Below are 18,181 nucleotides of genomic sequence, written 5' to 3' on the forward strand. Positions count from 1 at the left end.
TGTGTGTGTGTGTGTGTGTGTGTGTGTGTGTGTGTGTGTGTGTGTAACAGCCGGTAACGGCTCTTTGCATTGAACGGGCTTTTTTCTGCCCGGGCGCGCACGAGCAGAAAAAAAAATGCCGTCTGGAGACGGCAACCCGCAAATGCGAGTCCGCCGTCCGTCCATTTTTTGAATGGCAACAGGTTAAAACAGCCTGGAACGCGTCAAAACACACTGCACTGCATGTGCAGAAACCTATGCAGATCTGGTCCAGATTTGATGTGAACAAGCCCTGAGTAAATTAAAATGAATTACAACAAGAGAGTAAAATTTAAGGTCAAAAAGGGTTTTAGTCTCTTCTAAATGAAATCACTTACAATGGATGCCGCTCCCGGATGTTTTAAAGTTTTAGTTTCCTGCAGAATCAGCTGGACCGCTGAGCACTGTCCCTGATATCCTGTGTTAGGCCCCCCCGTTCACACCATGGCAGGTGCGGATCAGCATGGTTTCCTTGCGATTTTTAAAAAAGTGGTTTTAGGCGTCTTGAATTGCGTTTCAGAGCTGAAACGCAATTAAAAATTCCCAAAACCGTTCCATTGAAAGCTGTATGGAAACCGTGCTGATCAGCGCGGGGAAAAAAATCTCAGGGAGCAATTCGGGCGGGAGGCGGTTCAGGTTGCATTAAGGTCCCCATAGCAATGAATGGGATTGTTCATTGCGGATGAACCGCCCCGGTGTGAACGGGCCCTAAGGGTGGTTCCTATCCCTTGCAGGGTCCTTGTGTGTGTTAGCAAGCTGTTTTTCCAGTTAAAGTGTTTATAAAGTCAAAAGGGAGCAGACAAAAATCTGGAGCAGCTGTGCATGGCAACCATCAGCTTCTATCAGTTTTATCAGATAAAGGTACCCATACACCTGCCGATTATCGTACGATACTCGCGGGTGATCCCGTGATCGTACGATGATCGTACGATAATCGGCAGGTGTATGGAAGGCGTGCCACCGTTTCTACTGTACGGTCGCACGTCTTTTGTCTTCCGAGCACACTTGAAAACCTGCCGAAAATCGTAAGATTTTCGGCGGGTTAGTGGCATGCTCGGAAGACAAATGCCGAACAGGCCGGTGTGTGCAAGCGCACACTGCCCGCTCAGCATTGGAATAATCTGAAGCTCTCCCCTCAGCGGGGCGGGCTTGCAATGATCGCAAGTACGATCTGCCTGTCCAAGATGGGCAGATTGTACGAGATTTTAATTACCCAACAATCAACGAAAGTCGTGCGATGGTTGTAAGGTGTATGGGCACCTTAAGATTTGAAAATGAAAGAGGGAAGCTAATTGGTTGTCATGCACAGCTGCGTTGTTGCATGCTTTTACGCGTGTACACGTGCATATACTGTATTAATTACGCGCGTTTGTAGGAGCAGATTGTAGTGCACATGCGTGTAAATACACGCAAAACCTATTGTAAAGTGCGTTTTCAAGCATATTATGGGGCCAAAACGAGCTGAGATCTGTGAAAAAGAATCACATGTACTTTTTCCAGCTACAGGAATTTTGCTTATTGCGAAAAAATGCTTAGGTGTGCACAGGGGCCATATGAATGAATGGGATTTTTTGGGTGAAGCTTTTGATCTTGTAATGGGCAGGAAGTTCAGGGAAGCTGAGCTGAGAGAGTTGGAGCTGTTCCGAATCATATGGGGAATTTATCAAAACTGAAGCAGAATATGGAGCAGTTGCTTATGTCAACCAATCAGCATCTCTCTTTAGTTTGCCCAGGTAAGATTTGAAAATATGAGAGAGAGAGAGAGAGAGAGAGAGAATCTGATTTACACTGCAGTCAATCTGCTCCAGATTTTGTCCGCTCAAGTTTTGATAAATTCCCCCCAAATTACTTGATAAACCTTTTGCCCAAGCACTTCAAAGTAATACACTGCTGGGCGGTATATATTTGTTTGATCTGGATTCCTAATTGAAAAAAAGTTTGAGAGTTTAAAATTACTTAAAACCCGCTGTCAGTTTTTTGGGGGCTATCTGTATCTCGTTAGGCGTTTGCCTAATTGTAGCTGCCGTGTACAGGTGCAAAAACTTGAATCAAAGTACAACACGATTATATTCAGTGATTTCAATCGCTCCACGGTTTAAAACAAAATCCTATTTAGACAGACGGGAGAAGTGCTTCCCAACCAATCAGGAAGACCGCTCCTCTTCTGGAGGTTATTCATCCCCTATGTACATTGCTGCCAGGAGAAGACGGGAAGATCACCAAACCAGATAAAGCTGTAAAACCAACACTAATACCAAATTAGCCGGAGGTCTGATTATCTGACAGAATAATTCATGTTTATGGAAAACTATAATCATAATGTGATCTAAACCTCCTTACAAGTATCAGATCAGGAAAGGATTATGCTGAGAGACTTGGTGAAAGTGGAAAAAGTACTCAGTCAGCTGTGATATCATTCAGGAAATCTCCCTTCCTGCAAAAAGGGGGAAATCTGAACAGAGAACACGAAAACTCTGGAAGCAGAAAACTGGCCCACAGTCACTGCTTATGTCACAGCTAGGTACCTTACTTTTATCAATGCAGGTCTCTACTATGGCTGTACCAATACCATTCTTACCTTTATTGGATCCTACAGTCAGTGCTAAACACCCAGCACCATGGGTACGGGTTCTTTTACATGTGTGTTGAGAATTTAATGAATGAGCAGTGCCGATTAAAGCCCCTATAGTGTTAACAAAGCATTCGACGGGCATTAGGAGGCGTCAAAAACGCATGCAAAATGCCATGCAAGTAGGGGAAAGTTAATCCATGACTGGTTCTGGCTGGTACTTGTAATGCCTGGAGATGGTATGGCTGGCACTGCTTTGGATGTCACTGATAACAGCTGGCACTACAGGGTGGCATAGGTCAGGCTGTCACAAGTTTCTGTACCCGGCTAGAAGCTGTCCTCTTGCTGGCTGTGTGCAGACAGGACGTGGCATCTGCACCTGCTCTGTCCACTCACTCCGATTCCCCAGTGGTTTTTGGGACTGCAAAACCTCCTCAATGCCTCTCCTTAAACACCCATGAACTCTTCTTAAATGTCTGAAAAATGACATAGAGCATTGACTGAGTGTTTAACGGGCACTACACTTTCATGCTTCAATGGAGGCATTTGACCAGCGGCAATGGCTCAAGAACGCGACAAGCACTCTATTTTTTCTAAACACACAGCAACACAGCACTACCGCCCATGTGTGGACTGCACTGGACGTTCATGCGTGTATATACGAGTGTCTATGCGCGTATATGCGTGCACTATATGCAATCCCAGAATGCATCAGTTGTAATGGAATTTAAATGTGCTGTACGCATGTACATACGCGTAAATACGCAGAGATACGCTGCCCGGACACATCTCTGTTCCATTCTGTTTTTGCGCATATATACGCTGCGCAAATATACGGCTCCATACGCGGCTGCGTGTATGGAGCCATTTATTTGCATATGTTGTGAATGGTACAATACGTACGTGCGTATATGCGCGGCAGTGTGAATGAGGCCTTAAGAAGCGTTGGAAGGGTGTTGTAGGAGGGGCATAGGAGGTTTTGCAATCGCAGGCGCAGATGCCGCTTCCTGTCTGCACACAGCCAGCGTTTTGCCAGCAGGAGGACAGCTTCTAACCAGGTACAGCAACTTAAATTCTCATCGCACGTGTGGAAAAAAACACTAAACTGATCCTTTCCCCTCACTTTCCTCCCCTTGTCCATTCACAGAACACCTTGTATTCTGTTCATGAATGGGCAAACAGAGAGGAAACGGAGGGTGACCGGCTCCCTTTACTCTCGCAGTCGTAGCTCTCACACCCACAGTGCCGGACGTTCAGCACTGATAGTAGTATTTAGCAAGCTAATGAAGGAATTACAGAGAAAGCCAAGATGCGGAAAATATTTTACACACCATAACAAGGGGTAGATTTTATCTGCCTCAGGAATGTAGATAAAGCTCTGTAGTTGGAATTCAGGTTTAGGGAGAGATATCTGGTGTGATAATCTTTATGGATTCATTTTACACACATTTCTATGGTAAGGAGTCTTACATACCACAAGAAATACCACGAACAGTATTTAAACTGAACATCAGGTAATCCTTTTGAGAATTGCAACATTGGTACATTTTAACAAACTGCACATGTACAGTTGCGCTCAAATGTTTACATACCCCTGGCAGAATTTGTAAAAGTTAACCATTTTTGCTGCAACAAAACATCTCACTTACAATGAGGGTTGAATCCCCTATCTCTCTCCTCCATGCGCTGGGCATAGCAAGCAGTGGGCGGGTGCAATAGCGAGCCTGCTATTTGCTATCGTAATTTGAAATGGCCAATAGCAGGCTGGCTCTAGCACTCGCCCACTACCTGCTGTATTTACATTCAGCTGCCGTCTGCGGAATCTTGCCACAGGAAGCTGTCATTCCCGGGCTGAAGCTATTTAAGAGCCATGTGCTTAAATTACAGTTAATATAAAATTAAAAACTAAAAAAGGTGGGGGGAAAAAAAAAAAGTAATTTTTGGTTTCAGCCTCCTGCGGGAGGTGCGTTCCAGTGCCATTCATTTCAATGGCATCCCAAACGCACCTCCCACCCACAGTGTGATCGCCCGCACTGGAACACACTGTACCGCAATGCTGATCATTCCAGTGCGATGCGACTGCAAAAAACTTTGCATGAAGTTTAATTCTGAAAGAAACCGTTTGTAACACTGCATTATATTTTAAATTAAGGATGACATTTATTTATCCGATTAATCCGAGAGAGAAAAAACAAAACGGTCAACTAAATCGATGAAAATAATTAGTTGCAGCCCTACTTACAGTAAACCAAACACTGAGGGCTTGTTCACACCTAGTGCAGAGCAGTTGCAGAACGCATCAAAAATGCATCTAATGTATTCCAATGGTATTTTGGCCTTTAGTTCACACCACAACATTCAGTTCCAGAGCATGTGGAAAAACTGCAGCATGCCCTATTTTTTCTGCTCTGGAACACAGTAAAACTCAAGCAACGCATCAAAAACGGCCTGAACCACTGAAAGCCCATTTTAGGCTTTAAAAAAAGCAGCCGGAAGACTGCAGCAAAAACACGGCTAAAAGCACTGCATATGCAGAAACTCATGCAAATCTGGTCCGGATTTGGTGTGAACAAGCCCTTAGAGAAGCCTCAACAATTCTACAACAAAATAATTTTGATTGTTAAGACAAATATTTGTAATCACAACCATAAATGCTGTGTTTGGAAAGCAGTAAACAAGGCTTATGAAGAGCAGCACACCATTCCTACTCAAAATTTGGGATCGACAGTGTTCCCAGGACCTCGTTGGAAGGAGTGCCATGTCACCATTGTTTTGGTGCCAGGGGAGTAAGGCAAGTCTATTTGCGAAATCCTTGTCCACGTGTTTTTTTCCCCCCCACATTTATACAGCAATTATATATACGGGGATAAAATGCTGATGTAATGCCTTTAATTGCAAGGTCCACTTTAATTTTCAGGGTAAGACTCAGTGCGAGAATTAAAGTGGAGGTCCAGCAAGGACTGCGTGTGTAAGGGTTAAAACTAGAGGTGCACCGAAATAGAAATTTAAAAACCGAACCGGAATACAAAAATTGTCCGGCCGCAACCGATACCGAAAATGTTTTTATTTAAATTTTTTATTTGTATTTATTTTTTAATAAACTTTTAAATTGTTTTATATTTGTATTTATTAATTTTTTTATTAAATATTTTTATTTTTTACTTTACTTTTAGGGGCTTCAGGTAAATATTGGGGGTCTAAAAAAGACCCCTGATTTTTCCCTTTTTAAAATAGAAGGGATTGAGAACACAGAGTCCTCAATCTCTTTTTCTGTATCCCCTGTTATCAATGAACAGGAATCCTCTATGAGTGTTCCTGTTCATTGATAACATGAGGACAGAGTATGTTTACTATATCCACAATCATGAATGAACAGGAGGTGATGTAGATCAATCCCATTCATTCATAATTGATATATTAACCATACCATATCCTCAATTATTTACAAGCACTCAGCAATCACTGAGTGTTTGTAGCCTGCTCTCCTCTCTGACACAATGTCACAGGAGGCTGAGTGAGCGCTGCGAGAGGAAAGCCCAGCCTCCTGTGACAGCGCTGTCTCCGCCCCCACACCGCTCTGCCACACTGTGATAGGCGGCTGAGCGGTGTGGGAGGAGAGACACCGGCTGCTCACAGCGCTCTCCTCACGCAGCGCTCGGCCGGCTGTCACTTCCTCACCTTCCCGCTGGGACACAGCTGCGCCCAGCGGGGAGGAGAGAAACCTGGGATGCGGCGATGTATCAGCAGGAAAATTGCACTTTCGGCATTTAGCCAAAAGTGCCATTTTCGGCCGACAAGTTTCGGTGGCCTATATATCAGTGCATCCCTAGTTAACACCTGTTAAAGTTTTATGGTCATCTGTTTCCACTGAAGACTCCCTGAACTCCTGGCCGCAGACACAAAAGAAGTGAGTAGAAATCTTTCAAAGTGAGGAGAATCCCTCCTTAAATTTCCCCCCCTTGTCGTGTTCCAGTGACGGAGGAAGTCACACAAATTTGAAAAGCTCCCACATGCGAGGAGCTCTGTGATATCTGGTGAAAGTGGATTAGAAAAAACAACTTTGGTTCAGGCAGCCTGAAAAAACGTACTGATTCAACGTGACTCTGTCGATATAGAATAGAACTTAGAAGAACTAATTCACACCAGCCCCAGTGTGTTCCGGCCCAATTTGGTGCCGAAACTCACTGGATTGTATCCCGGCCGACTCACTGTGTTCTGGGGCAGGAGTGGGCATGGTGGTGCATTTAAGTCAATGGCACCGCAGCCATTCGCCCTGGGTGCAGTGCGATCACACGGACGCATGGCAGATGTGCTTGAATTATGGTCCGGTGTGGTCAGAAAAAAAAGTGCATGCAGTAGGGCTGCAACAACTAATCGACATAATCGATTATTGAAAAAGTTGTCAACTTTTTCATTCATCGATCAATCGGCTTCCGACTGTTCACGGCTCCACACACGCTACGCGCCACACCTCCTCCCCACTTCACGCTCGCTGCTGCCAGACCCGCCCGGCCGCATCCACGCTCCACACGCCGCACCTCCTCCTCGCCTCACGCTCACCGCCCCCCCCCACATCCACGATCGGAACAGGGACGCGGGGAGAAGAAGTAAGGAGGAGCAGTTGTGGGTGGATGACAGCCGCTGATAGACAGGACCGATCTCAGAAACAAGTTGCTGGAAGACTGCTCAGGTAAGCCTGCACTTTCCCACACATGGTGCTCTATAATGTATTGCTGGGATTGTGGGATTTGTATTCCTCTATAGCTGATGGTACATTCTGCTGTACTGTATATTATACAGAGCAATGTACCATCAGCTATAGATACCTTATGTATAATGTATTGCTGGGATTTGTTGTATTCCTCTATAGCTGGTGGTATTCTGCATTGGGCTGTATAATGTGCTATTGCTGGGTTTTGTAGTCATCTATAGTCTATGCCATTCTTCATCATTGCTGTATAATTTTAAACTTTTAATTTCACTATATTGCACACCACCACTATCTTTTTTCTTTTTTACTTCCACCGCTCCAAGCTTGCTCCTGTGATGGACTACAATCTCAATACAAACTAGTAGTTCTATCACTGGAGGCGCTCTCTGTGTCTTGTAATTCCCAAAAATAGTACTAGGTCTTATTTTCGGGGTAGCCCTTATTTTCGGGGAAACAGGGTAGTGAGCAATAGCCCGCTATATACTGAGCTTCGGGTCACGGGAGGAGGTTAGTATATGTCCTCCCATGACCCTTTGGCAAACTATGGGATAAAAAAGGTTACACCCATAGTTCTTAATTAAAGATAAACTCCAGGCAAACAGCTATACAAAACCATAAAATAAAACACATACAGGAGCTGTTTTCCCTGCTAAATGATTCATATTTCTATCCAGCCTGAAATTAAAACAGCTCTGCAACTCCACACATCCCTGCCTGACAGACAAGGTGACTTCATTCAGTTCTGCAGTTCAGTAGCACTTACAGGTGCCCTTTCCCCCCCCCAACCTTGATCATGAATAATAAAAGGAAAAGCTACAGATAAACTAATCTCTCTTGCACTCTGCTTCATCCCCTTATCAACAGGTTCCTTGCAATGATTGGATCTTTGTGCTGCTTCTCCCTCCCCAAGCCATAGCTCTACTCTAGAGGGGAATGCAAAAGAATGTTAAGTCAAATTTAGGCAATTACACTTCTTGCAATTAAAACAATACATTTAACGATGCATTAAATACAGAGCTGCACTAATTTATGCCTTCCTGGAATTCAGCTTTAAAGTAGTATTAAACTTACTCTCCTTTTTGAGTAATGCATTCAGATCAAATAGACATTGCTCAGCAAAGTATTTATTTACATTTTTGCCCAAGCCCAGTCATCAAGTTCCCAAACAGTTCCAACTATCTCAACTCGGCTTCCCTGAACTTCCTGTCAGAACAAGATCACAAGGGAGAGCACAGTCTCCACCAGCTGTCCATCTACTTGCTTGGAGGAGGGAGGAGGGGAGTTGATGGCCTAGGGGAGTTGATTGCCTAGCTGTGTCTGTGTGTTTGTGGAGACACACACAGCTTACTAGCACACACAAGGGTGGCTTCATAGGACCCTGCAAGGGACAAGTGACAAGCTGATTCTGAGGATAAATACAACTTTTAAACCTCAAGTAGCAGCATCAAGTGATTTGATCTGAATTTGAAAACGCTTAAAAACCATTTGGCTTAAAATATCACCCCAACAGCTCTACGCATGCAACTGTACAAATGAAGAGTAGAGGGCCTAAAACGATATGGTAGCGGAAGCAAAAACAGAAACTGCTCCTGAATACACAGCATTTCTTACAACTGTAAGCAGCTTATAAAAGTATCCTAGAAAAGCTGCAGCCTGGATTGTGAACAGGAAAACAACAAGTCTTACCTGGGTAGGGTCATTAAAATAAACTAGGCAAGCTCTTCAGCTGGGCCTGTCAGATATTTTAGCATATTAATCCTAGCACAACTACTTAAAGAGAATGTTGCTTCAGAAAAAATGAGAGCTGCTGACACACATGAAGTGCAGGCAAGCAGAGGAATTGTACACCTGTCAGCAGCTTTCAATATTCCCAACATGACAGAGTCTCTTTAAGTGACAGTGCTGGCATCTGTCTTGACATTTTTCCTATATGCCCAGGGCACATACTGAAATGAAGTCTCAACTTGAAGATCTACCATGCCTTCACTTCCCCACATTCAAAGGTCATGACATAGACTATATTGCCAAAAGTATTGGGACACCCCTTTAAAAAATCATTGGATTCAGGTGTTCCAATCACCTCCATGGCCACAGGTGTATAAAACCAAGCACCTAGACACGCAGACTACTTCTACAAACATTTGTGGAAGAATGAGTCGCTCTTAAGGTGCCCATACACTGCTCGATTCTCGTACAAGAATCGGGTGAAATCCCGCGATCGTACGAGAATCGAGCAGTGTGAACTAAGACGTGCGACCGTTTCTACTGTACGGTCGCACGTCTTTTGTCGAGCCAACATGCTTGAAAACCAGCCGAGAATCGTAGGATTCTCGGCGGGTTTCTAGCCTGCTCGCCCGATAGCTGCGGAGCGGGCCGGTGTGCGCACGCGCACACTGCCCGTTCTGCATTGCCGTCATCGGAAGCCCGCCCCTCAGCGGGGCGGGCTTTCGATGATCGCAAGTACGATCTGCCCGTCCAAGGTGGGCAGATCGTACGGGCTTTCAAGAAGCATACGACCATCGCAAGACAAAAGTCTTGCGATGGTCGTAAGGTGTATGGGCACCTTTAGGGGCTCAGTGAATTCAAGCGTTATACCGCGATAGGTTGCCACCTGTGCAATAAGTCCATCCGTGACATTTTCTTGCTACTAAATATTCCACGGTCACCTGTTAGTGGTATTATAACAAAGTGGAAGCAACTGGGAACAGCAACTCAGGCACGAAGTGGTAGGCCACGTAAAATGACAGAGCGGGGTCAGCGCATGCTGAAGCGCACAAGTTGCCAACTGTCTGCAGAATAGCTACAGACCTCCAAACTTGATGTGGCCTTCAGATTGACACAACAACAGTGCGTAGAGCGCTTCAGGAATGGGTTTCCATGGCCAAGCAGCTGCATCCAAGCCTTAAGTCACCAAGTGCAATGCAAAGCGTCGGATACAGTGGTGTAAAGCACGCCGCCACTGGACTCTAGAGAAGTGGAGACGTGTTCTCTGGGAGTGACGAATCACGCTTCTCTGTCTGGCAATCCGATGGACGTGTCTGGCTTTGGCGGTTGCCAGGAGAATGGTACTTGCCTGACTGCATTGTGCCAAGTGTAAAGTTTGGTGGAGGGGGGATTATGGTGTGGGGTTGTTTTTCAGGGGTTGGACTTGGCCACTTAGTTCCAGTGAAGGGAACTCTTAAGGCATCAGCATACCAAGACATTTTGGACAATTTCAAGCTCCCAACTTTTAGGAACAGTTTGGGGATGGCCCCTTCCTGTTCCAACATGACCACGCACCAGTGCACACAGCAAGGTCCATAAAGACATGGATGAGCAAGTTTGGGGTGGAGGAACCTGACCTCAACCCGATAGAACACCTTTGGGATCAATAAGAGCGGAGACTGCGAGCCCAGCCTTCTCGTCCAATATCAGCACCTGACCTCACAAATGTGCTTCTGGAAGAATGGTCAAACATTCCCATAGACACACTCCTAAACCTTGTGGATACCTTCCCAGAAGAGTTGAAGCGGTTATAGCTGCAAAAGGTGGGCCAACCCAATATTGAACCCTACGGACTAAAACTGGGATGCCATTAAAAGTTCATGTGCGTATAAAGGCCAGTGTCCCAATATTTTTGGCAATATAGTGTATTTAATTTCAGCTAGTGTAATTAGGTAAAAATCTGTCTTTATATGAAGCTGCTACACAACGATACAACACAATGATAGCTTAAATCAGCCTTGCAGTGTGATTGTCTGCTATGCAAATGAGGAGGTTCTAAAGGGAGGTTAAAGCAGAAAGAGAACTCTATGCAATGTTCACTAAAAAAACAAGGGAGTGGCAAGAACCATGGCAAGTGAATGACATTTGCAGACGTACAGGCCTTTAAAGGCCCTATTCACACCTATATCTTTAGGTGCGATTAGGGATTCCTAACCACATGTAATTGTATCACATAAATTACATGCGGTGTGCCAGTGTTCAAATGCAGCAGCCGTCACCCAATCATTAACTTGAATGGGTGACAGCTGCCGCTCGCAAGATGGCACATTAGGGATTGCTGCTGCAGGAAATCGCAAGTTCCGGACACAGGACTCCCCAATCGTATCTAAAGATAAAGCCGTGTAAAGTATATTAACCTCCTTAGCATATTAATGCAGAAAACACAGCAATGTTGGATGGATCGACAGAGAAATATGTAGCATATCACAAACTACATCCAACAAGTACTACACAAGTGCCTAGAAGAGTTTCAACTGAACGTTTTAAGATTTAAGAACTTACCATTTGTGTGATATCCGGGTATGCAGATTCTACAATTATCCCTCGATTTGTGGATACATATTCAACCAATTCATTCAGAGTGGCTCTCTTTATCTCTTTGCTCTTCAGATCAGATATTGAGTCCATAAAATCAAAGAGCATGCAGCACTGCTGCAGCTTCTGACAGAAGAGGTCTTGCTGGTCATTGGAAGTGGCATCTACAAGAGAGAACAAGCAGAGATTTGTCATTTGCTGTGTTTGTAATCACACCTAGCTGGTTACACCTATATACCAATAAAACACATCATCTTTAATTCTCTTAAGGAAGCCTTTCTTAATGGTTGTAAGCAAAATCAACACAAGAAAAACAAAAACAGAACACAACTGAAGGTTCTTGAAGCCAACCCACTAGATAAAAACTGAAACATCTTACAAAATCGATAAGGACGGATGAAAATACCATAAATTGCAGCTTGTTATAACACACTATTTGTCTAATATTGTATCAAATATAAATCAAACTTAAAAAAATTATTATAAATGTTTGAAAATAGGGATGCACAGATACAGATACTAGTATCAGTATCAGTGGTGAGTATGTGGGCATCGGCGCGCCGTGTATTGCACACACAAAAAAAGGTACATGTACCTTTTTTCTGCGATTGCTGTCACCCCATTGAAATTAATGGGGCCGCGCAGCAATCGCTGTCTGTCATAGTGCATGACGCGCAATCCCGGATCGCTTAGGTCTGCATCGGTCCTCAGGGTACAATCAAGCCGGCTATCTGTTTATAGTAATGTATACAGATTTGACCTGGATGGTTACAAGTCTTCACCAGGGACTAAACTAGATTTATATAGAAATTAAACATCCCAAGATGTTCAATTTCAGTTGGATAAGACACAGCTATGACCATTAACATTACTGTTAAAGCAGATGTAAAGGCCATATAACCAAACCATTGTTATATCGATCATCATCTGCACTGTGTTACACGTGGAAAGCTTCTGTATTAGTCATTTGATACCTTCTAATATGCTCATTAACTTGCGGTGACAGAACAGCTTCCCCGACCTTCCTTGGAAATTAGGGCTGCAGCTGTTAAGAGTAGATGTGCCAAGAGTCACTTCCTGAGACATTCTAAGAGGGGACTGGACTCCAGCCACAGGGTGCCGTCACCGTCAATCATCATGTCAAACTAAATTACATGTGAATGGTTAGCCTCTTCCACAGCAAGGAGGAAGAGGTTATGTTACCATGCAATGCTCTTCTTCAAATGGGAGGCAACACAGGAAGGCATGACAACACTGTAGTGAACTTGTCACCCTTCACACTTGCATTGTCACCATCCAGCAGAAACAAGTCATAAAAAGTACTATTACTGTCAGGATACACAGGTTATAAAACTGGAAAACATACTGCAACTCCAACATGCCATGCAGGTATGAAATATTCTCAGCCTTCATTGTTACAGCCTTTAATTATGCCTATCTGTAACAGTTCCATTAGCATTTTATTCCTGCTAGCTGCACAGCGGCCCCGACTACTGGAGTAGGCTTTCTTACTTTACTATATCATTTTTTTATTTGAGACAGACCCACAGGGATTCTGCAGATATACCGTCTAAGCACAATGCAAATCAATAGAAGCATTATTTCGGTCTGCCAATAATACTGTATTTTAGATCACAGGAACATTACAGGTTACTGGGCACAGTTCCAGGGAGACAATCTTCAGATCTTAGGCTGCAGCAATAAGCGCATGTACAAGTCAGGTCGCAAAACAGAAGACGGTGAACGCAGGGATAGCAGAATCGAATGTACCTTACTGCAACCATCCAAATGTTCATTACAGCCACCTGCAGTAAACGTTCATTATAGATCATTTGGCAAATGTAAGTAACTGCCTGTTAGCATTGAAGCTTGTCCACCCCAAGCACTTTACTATTGGCCAGTCAAACAACCAATCATCGTGACTGGCCAGTACAAATGTGCATGCGAGGCAGGAGGGAGCTACCAGGATGTCAGAGCTTTGCCCAATCATAAAGGCCTGGAGATTACAGAGAGTGGTGGGTGTTGCAGGACGCTGCAGGTATGTGAGGGCACCTATACTAGTCTGCATTTTATACTGATATACGATTTTGTATTTGTTCGTTTTAAGTAACAGGATTCCAAGATTCATTTTAAAGAAAAACTTTTTTTTTTTTAATGGTTTTGGATAAAATGGGGTAAGGTTGAAACCATTAGGTTTTTACTATTGTGCTTCCATTGGGAGATTGCCCCTTAATTCCTGTCCTAGGATTTGGGGACACAATTTGAGAGGACATTTCTCCAATATGTGAAAAACAAAACAAAAAAATGGTATACTCCATTAGAGCTGCAGCTAACGATTATTTTCAAAATCGATTAGTTAGCCGATTATTAAGTTCGATTAATCGGTTAATCGGATAAACAATAAAATAAAGTTTAAAAAATGGCTCCAGTGATAGAACTACTAGTTTGTATTGAGATTGTAGTCCATCACAGGAGCAAGCTTGGAGCGGTGGAAGTAAAAAAGAAAAAAGATAGTGAGAGCTGTGAACAGGGCCAACTGATCGGAATTCGATTAATCGATTATTGAAAAAGTTGACAACTTTTTCAATAATCGATTATGTCGATTAGTTGTTGCAGCCCTATACTCCATACATCTAAGTTTCCATAATGATATCTAAAAAATTGTATACGTCGTATCGCTTTTTACGTCCCGATTTGCAAATGTCACGTGTATTTTGTGAACATACAGCTTTTTCTATAGAATAAAAACAGACATCTATCTATTATATAGAGAGTATTTTAGGCAGTGTAGAACTTTGTACTCCAAATAAGATGGTCTGTCGCCAAAGCATCGCATCATCAGGAAACACCTGAACAACTACATGTATACATTTAAAAGGGAAGCTACAGAGGTTTTAGTCAAGCCTATTTAAAAAGGAGTACTAAAGGAGCTCTAAAGTCCCAGCATATACTACCCTGGTATAACAGCAGCATTGTAATAGGAATACATAGTAGAGTTGTCTTTGATAATGCACTCAAAGCTCACGTGAAAAAAAAAGAGTGCTGCCTTCCGTCTGTCCATCACTTTCACCAACTTCCTGGTCCCAGTGTGCTTTCCATTCCCTTCCCTGCTGCTTGATGTGATGGATGCAATTTCAATTTCTCAAGACTGCATACCCCATAATGCATTTATTCCAGCAAGCAATGATAATGTCACATTGTTCAGCTGTTCATTATTATGAGCTAGAAAAGATGAGCTGGAGGCCTTTGAGGATCGGGCAAGTACAACTGTTATTTTTGAACTAGACAAAAACAAGCACTTAACCCTTGCAGTGCGGGGGTAGTTCCACTACATGAGTTAAAGGAGAACTATGAGATGAGTGATTTCCACTCACCTTATAGTTCTAAGCCGACCTGTGACAATCAGACTGTCACAGGTCGGCTCAGTAGATCGGGAGGTGAGGGAACACATACCAGGTTCCCTCACCTCTCGATCCTGTCACGGCTCTCTGCCATGACAGAGGAGGGGCTGGATTCCCCTCTCCCCGCGCTGACTGGCGGAACGGACGGGGGAGGGGGCGGGTACAGCTGGCTCTGCCTCTAGATAGGCAGAGCCAGCTGTCACTCACGCAGCTGGGCGGATCCCGTCATCTAAGTCGGGATCCGCTCCAGGTGCGGCGTCTCAGTATACCGCGAGCTGTAGCTCGCAGTATACTGAGCTTAGGGTAACGGGAGGACGCTAGTTTGTGTCCTCCCGTTACCCCAAGGAGAACTATGGGGAAAAACACTGACCCCATAAGTTCTCCTTTAAGTAAATGTTCCAGGGAGTTCTGCTTTATTGGCACCAGCTTTACTCTGCGGTCTGTGACCTGAACAAGCAAAGCAACCATTGAAAGCCGAGAAGTCATGAAAACAATTTCCTTGGAGTTCTGCTTTAAAGCTTTCTATACATCTCTTCTCTCACAGATTTCTTGAACGGTGCCAGGGACGACATGCTTACAATTAGGGATGCATCGATACCAATACTAGTATCGATATCGGTACCAATACCGAGTACTCTTACTCGCCCAAATGCTCCGATGCCTAGCACGAGTACTTCCTGTATCAGGAAGCCGGACAGCGCGTCATTACACGCTGCCCGGTTTCCTGATTGGCCGGGAATCGGCTCTATGCTCTCTCGTTACTTGTGATGAGAGAGCATGGAGCCGACTTTCCGGCCAATCAGGAAGCCAGGCAGCGTGTAATGACGTGCTGCCTGGCTTACCGATTGGTCGGGAAGCTGGGCGCCGTGTAATGACGCAGCGCCTGGCATTCTGATTGGCCGGGAAACTGGCTTCATGCTCCCTCGTCATCTCATGACGAGGGAGCATGGAGCCGGCCTCCCGGCCAATCAGAAAGCAGGGCGCTGCGTCATTACACGGCGCCCGGTTTCCTGATCGGCTGGCCAGACCGCTCCGCCTGGGTACCGGAGGAAGGCTGTTTTCTGGCTGGAGAGGCCCCGTAGGTCACTTTCTTGTTAATCGGGAAGCCGGGTGGCGAGTCTTTACACGCCACCGGGCTTCCTGAATGGGAGTTCCGTTACTCTGTAATTGGTATCGCCGAGTACCGAAAACAAATTATCGGTACTCGGTACCAAAATACCGGTATCGGTGCATCCCTACTTACAATCACAACAGAAAAGGCTCTGAAAAGTCACCTATCAGTTTTTTTACATGCACGCCTTATGAGCCTCCTGTCATCTAAATATCTGAGAGTGTGCTCATCATCACATCTGATCACGGATTACATCATGTCACTCAAACAACAAAGCCCGCCATCACTTGTGACAACTGCTCAGCTTTTAAAACATTCAGCTTTATCTGTTCTCCACATAGATTTACCCATTGACAAATGAAGGGCTTTGGAAAGATCTGTGAATGGATTACAGCTCCTTGTCACTTATCACCTGCTGTGAAGACGCATGCCCCATCAGGCCTAAACCTATAAACAAGAAATGCTTCCGTAGGCTGCACTGAAATAGTGCAGCAGTTTGGGTAATAAGGTGGCATTGAGGATGCACACAGTCAACAGGCAGATCAAATTATTTGTGGAAATGGGAATCCGCACACTGCAGAATCAAATTGGATGACCAGCAACCAGAGAATTTTATACAGCAGGGTGCATGGTGTGTGCACTGCTAGGCACGTTCCTTCTATTTCCATTATATTTTTTTACCTGACTGGCATGGTGGAGAGCCGGGAGTGGAGATGCACAGAAAAGAACAAATGTGTATATTGTGCATATTGAGTTCATGTCTGTGTTCTGCAGACACTCCAAAACTCAAGGTGAAAATTTACACAGAACTGACTCACTGTGACCTATCCCTTCATATATATTCAATGGCTGAATGGATTAGAACTACATTGGGGTGACTTTCCCTTAGGCCCCATCCACACTTGGCGATTCGCAAATCGCACGTTTGCCGCGCGATTTGCATTTTGCACGATATCGCGCAAATGCTTGCATTGAAAAGCTTTGAATCGCGGCAAAATCCGCTCCAAAAAGGGTCCTGCTGTAGTGACGCACGACCCGCGACAGCAGGACCCTTTGCCCCATTGCCATGCATTGGAGCGCGAAATCGCTCAGTGTGAACGGGGCCTTAATGCTAGGACAGGGGCGGATCAATTAAGCCCTTTAAGAAAGAGGCCTTTTTTTTTTTTTTTGTTAACATTTTATATTCCACATTTTAGGCCTGAAAATTACTTACAACCCCACACATTATATATTTTCTAAGAGCCAAAACCCTATAGAATAAAATTACGGCAGTTGCAAATTTTTATGTTGCACGATATTCGCGCAACCCCTCATCAAACCCCAACATTTTATGATGAATGCACTTAAATGCCTCAAAACACAATACCCATTTTTTTATAAAATATAAATGAAAAGGTTACATGGAGTAAATAGATACCAAACATGACCAGTTTAAAAATTGTATGCATCCGTAAAACTGCGACTAGTTTCAGTACCCCAAAAAGTCCATTGACACTTTAAAAGCCCCTTTAATTGAACAAACTAAAAGACAGAAGCTGATTGGTTGCCATGGGTAATTGCTTCAGATTCTGTCAGCTCCAGTTTTGATAAATTCGCCCCAAAGTTTTGAATAGAGCAGGGGATAGTTAAGACCCTACCAGACCTTTTGTTTTTGCTGTGTGCCCTGTCGGTAAGATTTCTATTCACTCCTTGTACTAGACCAGGGGTGGGCAAACTCTGGCCCTCCAGCTGTTGTGGAACTACAACTCCCAGGAGACATTGCGAGATTCTCACAGCCACAGGCATGACTCCCAGAGAGAGATACATGATGGGATTTGCAGTTCCACCGCAGCTTACCCACTATTGTACTAGACATACATATTAAATCTCTCCAAAGTTAGAAGAAACCCCTTTTTAGATGCATGTCACTGGAACAAGTGACCCCAATGGAAGATTCCACCACCTCTTGTTCCTGTGACGGCCCTAAAATGTGTGCATTTCCCATTAATTATGTACCAGAGTTAATGGTCACCAGAACAGAATGAAAATCCCCAGCAGGAACACCGCAAAAAAAAAAAAAAAACATTTTGGGG

At 44.3% G+C, this 18,181-nt stretch overlaps 1 protein-coding gene across 1 annotated transcript in view; it reads right to left on the bottom strand.

Moving 5' to 3' along the window:
• PPP2R5A (protein phosphatase 2 regulatory subunit B'alpha) overlaps window positions 1–18,181 on the bottom strand; it is an 82,960-nt gene that overhangs the window by 31,218 nt on the left and 33,561 nt on the right. Inside the window, exon 2 of the mRNA XM_018567266.1 lies at window positions 11,565–11,761. Coding sequence (XP_018422768.1) covers window positions 11,565–11,761 — 197 coding nt within the window. The remainder of the gene's footprint in view (window positions 1–11,564; window positions 11,762–18,181) is intronic.

Source organism: Nanorana parkeri, unplaced genomic scaffold, assembly GCF_000935625.1.
Source record: "Nanorana parkeri isolate BGI_ZX_2015 unplaced genomic scaffold, ASM93562v1 scaffold1, whole genome shotgun sequence".
Lineage (NCBI taxonomy): Eukaryota > Metazoa > Chordata > Amphibia > Anura > Dicroglossidae > Nanorana > Nanorana parkeri.